A 6,000-nucleotide genomic window follows, 5' to 3' on the forward strand; every position below is an offset into this window, starting at 1 on the left:
TCTCTTTCAGACGAGCAGCTTTCTGTCCCCTTTGTTGACAAAGGAAAACTATTGGAAGCAAGGACCCTTCACTTCGCAGCTACATCTAGGGACATTTTTATTCCAACTGAAAATCTGACTTTTCAATCTCAACGGACAGTCTCCAAATCTACTTCTAGAGGGCAGTACACGTGAGATACATTTTCTCTGCATCTAAATATGGTTTCTTGCAGAGAGTGAGCTGGTGACCCTCAGTCATCATTACATTTGGAAGAGGTTATACTCCTCTCTCCTCTTTCTTCAAGGCAGTGTTTTACACTCACAATTCAGTGTTTGAAAAGAAACGCAGAGAAAGAAGTTTGATGTTGAACTCATCCACTGTCTTTAGGACTGATGTTTACCATGAAAGCCTAACATGTGCAATACATATAGATTTGTAAACAGTGACAAACGTCATTTCTTCTAAGATAAAAGAAATACAAGCAAAATAGACGAGTGTAATTTTCCAGAAGGACTAAAATGATCATTGTGATGTGAACTGTGATATCTGTATCAGATATGAGAAAGAGGTATCTAGCAATCTCAAATTCTCAGTGGGAAAAATAAATAGGCAAGAGGTCTATTTCCAATCAAAGATGTGTTTATAGCTAACTCATGTGAGATGTCTGTCGATGATGTTGCCACTTCAATCTGTTCACATAAATGAAACACGAGATGTTCCATGAAGCAGACGCACAGCTGGCTTCATTGTTGCCCTGGCCTTAAACCTGATTTATATTTCATACTTTGACAAAACTCGCATTAAAACTGAGGTGCTCGCTGATCTACACAAATAATGTTCAGGTCCCACAATTAAAGATGAAAAGTCTACATAAAGGCCGTGACTACTGTCATGTATGAGAATGTGTCTGAGGCACTTTTTCTGTCTATTTGTGATGCTTGGCATATTTAAAAGTGTCTTGCAACAGAGTATAAATCAAAGCGAGGCTACATTTCAACAGCCTGGTGTCGAACGATCTATTAATAAATGGTCACACCACTGCTATCACATCAGATTCACTCACTTTACACTGCCTTTACAGCCTCGCCTTAATGTGAATATAAATAAAATGTCATGCAGGCAAACATCTTAAGGTGTCACTTTGGTTTGTGTGTCTGTCCCAGAAAATAGTAGTTGGACAACATGTCACTTCAGATGTCATAATCAATGCTATCAGCTGGACTGAATAAGAAATAGCACCTACAGGCAACAGCCAAGGCCCTACTAAAAACATTTGTGCCCTAGGTAGGTGAGGCTGCTTGGATCTTGCTCCCTTGAGTATTGTATGTGAGTTACCCATGAGCCAATTTGAATAACAGTCATTGGGATTTACAATGTCATTCGAACAAGGGTTGACATTCTGGTGGAGTGTCAGTGTTTCTCTAGCTCAAATCCCAGGTGGTCACACAAGGGCAGACTGAAGTAGATTGTGCTAAAATGCAGTGCTGGGTTCATTTCATGGATACTGATAATGATCTGGACCGGGCCATAAAAAGGAATGGGATTGAACTCCCAGGTTGCCCCTGACAGTGTACTGTAAATGTGCTGCAGGGACACTGCTCTAGGGAACAGTAAAGGACATCGACACTGGAATGCTGCGCATTTAAAGACTGCATCTTAATCAGTGTAACCTTTTATCATCAAGATGATTTTCTGAGGTTAGTTATTTATGATCCTGTCCCTTCCCTTCTAATGGATTAAACTCCATACCAAAGGTCACTAATAAGTGAACCTCACTTTTATAAATCACAGACAATTACCATATTTGTTCAAATGTATTCTGAAACGATAGTGTACTTTTTAGTAGGGTTGGGAATTTCACACATTTTCGAGTCGATTGTCGAGGTCCACGTGTCAATTTTTTTTTACAGCAGCAGTAACAGCAGCAATGCGGGGGTGGAAATTATTCTACACTGTACTACTTCATTTTAGGCTCAAAAACATGGCTGTAATGTGCCATTGTGTGTAATGCGCACGTGTCGATTGTCGATCGATTTGTCGACAAAGAAGTCCCATCCCTACTTTTTAGGAAACAAATCACATTCAAGCCCTTGTCATGAGTTCACACAATGCTGATAAAGCCTGTCAGCAACACATACTGAAAGTGTGTTTCTCAATGTAACAATGTCTGTGGTACAGACTCAGCTCGACTCTACACGGTTTTGTTGGGTTTCCATTACAATAGTACCTCCTCAACTTGAGCGGGGTCATCACAGCATGGCTGCATGAAACTGCCATGACTTCGTTTTGTATACGACACAAACTCGTGACTAGTGACTTGTAAAGCAGTTGTACTAAATCATTATAATCAGTGAATTAAAAATGATTTGTTCAGTACTTCCTGCATGACCGGAGCACAGACTGTCTGACAAAATCCCTGGACTGAAATACAGCGGCAGGTTTTGTGATATAGCTCGTCCCTCACAACCACAGGCTTTTAGTAGTGCTGTCGCTAAATACACCAGACGTCTTACTCATGCCTCTTCCTGTGACGGCACTCTTACCAATCAGTGGTCATGCAGTCTGATGACGTCACACATAGTATTGGCTCAACTCGCTTGGAACCACGCCGGAACAGCTACTAAAATAAGTACCAGGTAATCTCGCAAACGAAAAAGCAAACTTCCTGTGCCGTGCTAAGGCGAGTCAAGTCAAACCAGTGGAAATGCACCAAAAGTGATGCATTTTACATTAAGTGAGGCTGCGGCAAAGTTTAGGTCAAGGTATTATCCACCGGTTCCCTGAAACGGAACACGAGTGAGGTGAAACACAAAGTTCTGCAGGGTCACCTGATGCAAGGGGTAAGACTGGGACACTAGCTGTGACCAGACGATTTCAATGAGCTGTAGATCTAAGGGTGAATTCCAATTCCTTGCTTAACCCTTAATCTTAACCCTAAATCTCAAAAATGCGCGCTCCCGCTAGTGCAAGTGCTGTCCCGATTCTCAAAAAAATTAAGTTGAGGGGCAAGTTTAAGGGCTGTATCGCCCTCAATATTGAGATTTTCCGAGACCACCCTTGGGACTACCCAGAATGCATTGCGTGTTTTCACATAACAAAGATGGCGCCGAAATCAGCGAAACGATTACGCTACAAATTAAGTATTTTCTTTATTAATAGAGATATAAAAATTACCAAAACCATTGTTTTATCTTAGTTTAGGCCCATATTATGGATTACTGATGTCATTGTTGCTTAACATTTATTTTTATCTTATGATCTTTTGTCAATAGCCGGCCGGTGCACACACGCGATCGTTTGCTATGGTTTACTTTTCAATAAGCAGTGGTGTGTGGTAACTGTCAGCTGAATATGTCCGAATATGTCCGAGTATCATCTTATAACTAACTGACAACCTAATAACTTGACTGACAAACGGATCGCAATAAATAAACGTGACGTAAATGTGTTCTTCTTCTTCTTTTTTGGAGTTGACAGACTGGACGCAGCTTTCGCGTTATTCTGCCCCCCACAGTGTGAAGACGTATCTGCATTTAAGGGGTGTCCCATTTCTAAGTGACAAAATAACCCTCAACACTTGGTTTTGAGGGCCAGTTAAGATTAAGGGTTGAGCTTGAGGGTTAAGATTGAGGGTTAAGATGGGAATTGGAATTGGCCCTAAATCATCTCATGAAACCACTCAGTCAATCACGTCAATAAAATTCAGTCAAAGTCAGAATAACACACCCAGATAATGAGATTGGGTTAGGTTTAGTCTACTACTGCATATACACCTACTGTTGGACTCAATCTGGCCGGGGTGCTCTGCCCATACACTACAGGTCCCAGCCCTTGCTTAAACATGTAAATGAAAAAAAACAGAAAAATAAGAAAACGGCAAAAAAAATATGAGATAAGTGTTATGCTCTATCAGCCTAAAGAGTTGGAAAGTTTAAAGTTCATGGACGACAAGAAGACCCTGAACGTTGCTTAACATTCTAACAAGACACTAGTTTAAGCAGAAACCTACTGTAGCTACATTTAACTGTGCATAGTAATCTACTAAGTGAGACAGACTTCTGGGAGAGACCAGGAAATGAAAACAAGCACCAATAATCAGAGAAAAGTGAGGAAAGTAACTTAATATTGTGTGATCTGAAAAGAGAAAGTAATTACAGCAGAGAGAGGTATTTAAAACAGGGTCAAAGAGGTTAACGGTTTAATGAATGGTTAACTAAATGAATTGCCCTTTTTAATGTATTCCCTAAAAGAATGTTTGCGATCTAGGCATATGTTCTTTTCACTTGACATGAGAAAAGAGCATTTATGATTTTCAGTGGAGAGAATATTTATTATTTATTTTTATGTCTTGACTTTAATGACACATAATTGGATGATACAATTAATTAAATATATATTGCATTAAATTATAACACCCTCGTAATGTGTTGGACCTTTGGGAACATATTTCTATATCTGGACCTGTCAGAAAAGGATTTCAGTAACGCTGCTGTACATCTGAGAATAAGATGCTTCTCACCTAATCTGTCTGTCATCAGTGATGTGCATTAAAAAAAAAAGCATTCTTCTGTCATTACTATTCATTAAAGAGCATGTGTTTATTCAGAGAGGTTTATTTTTGACATAAACCATGACAACAAGTGCAGTGAAACTCAAATATAATGTGTTAAAGTATCTTACCTGCAAGGCATCCAGTGATTGATAGCAGAACAATTTGTCTCCATGGGAACATCATCTTCAGTTGCTCAGGGCTAATACAACTCTCATCCAATTGCTTGTGAATGGAATCTCCCTTGAATACAAGAATTTTAATCTGAAAAGGAAAGTAATTATTGATGTGATTAAAATATGACATTTTGATATAAATAGGACAATCATTCAACAGGAAAACATGATTATAGCGCAGCTAAGTTACATAATTGCTTCTTATTATTGAGCGGTATTTGCAAGTGAAGGAAGTGCGAGGTGAAAAGTGAGAACAGCAGCAGACAAAAAAACCTGAGGATGCAGAGCCCGGTGGCACAGAAGAAGACGACACAGCTGCCACATGTGAACATGTTTTCTTTCACTGTGCTTCTTGTTATTCATCCTGCCTAACGAGCTCAATACAGCAGCTTTAAAGAGAAACGAGGAAGAAAATGATTGACCTCAAAGACACTTCTGTCTCCCCCCACTTGACTATTAATAGGAGCCGACAGACTGTGTGCCACCATTCCACAAAATGCCACTTCATACTTTAAAAAAGATGCTTGAACGTAAGCAAACAGGCAGTTTTATTTTATTTTAATATAGATATGTCTTCTATTCCCCCTGGATCAACAACAAGGCCACAAAGTTAAACAGTAAAAATACACATTTTATTAACAGAAGAGGACAGAAAACATACAATTTGGACAATCAATTGTCAATTTGAAGGCGTAATACAACCGTTTCATAATTTAGATCACTTCACTTGCAACAGGGAGAATGACTCTGCTTGCGAAATCACCTGGATGCCTTTTGTGACTCACAGGAAGCTTTGTCAAACCTGTCACAATGACTCATCTGCCATTAATGCAGTGTCACTTCGAGAGCACTGTATCTACTTTCCCACTTACTACCACTCTGTTCAGACCCGGTATGAACGTCTGTCCTAAGAGATCCGATCACATTGGGGAGATACAACTGTTCACGTGACCAGATGGGATTTCCTGTATGTGCCCTTCATTGAAATATGCATAACAAAATTATGTTTTCAGTGAGTCTGAATGTGCGTCTGTGTGACTATGCAAGTGACAGAGAGGGGAAAAAGGGTTGAAAGAGCGCAGCATTTGCACTGCTGTAAGATGAAATTACACTTTAGTTGATTGAAGGCAGAAATGGGAAGACTTTGACACTGGGAGAGAGTGGAGCATATAACAAAAGGGTTTCATTGCAGTTTTTGTTTTAGACAATCCAACAAGGAGAATACCAGCACAGAGACAAAAACAAACGTATGGCTGAACATAGCTGAAAATGATCATAGTGGGCAGACAATCACA

At 39.7% G+C, this 6,000-nt stretch overlaps 1 protein-coding gene across 1 annotated transcript in view; it reads right to left on the minus strand.

Annotated features, from left to right (window-relative positions):
* Positions 1-4,715, minus strand: part of cntn3b (contactin 3b) — a gene marked incomplete at both ends in the record, with an annotated part of 52,741 nt that extends 48,026 nt beyond the window's left edge. Inside the window, 1 exon segment of the mRNA XM_083891939.1 lies at positions 4,661-4,715. Within this exon segment, the coding sequence (XP_083748065.1) occupies positions 4,661-4,715 (55 nt within the window).
* Between the last annotated feature and the right edge of the window lie 1,285 nt (positions 4,716-6,000).

This window comes from Microchirus variegatus, assembly GCF_963457635.1.
Source record: "Microchirus variegatus genome assembly, chromosome: 7".
NCBI classification, from domain to species: Eukaryota; Metazoa; Chordata; class Actinopteri; order Pleuronectiformes; family Soleidae; genus Microchirus; species Microchirus variegatus.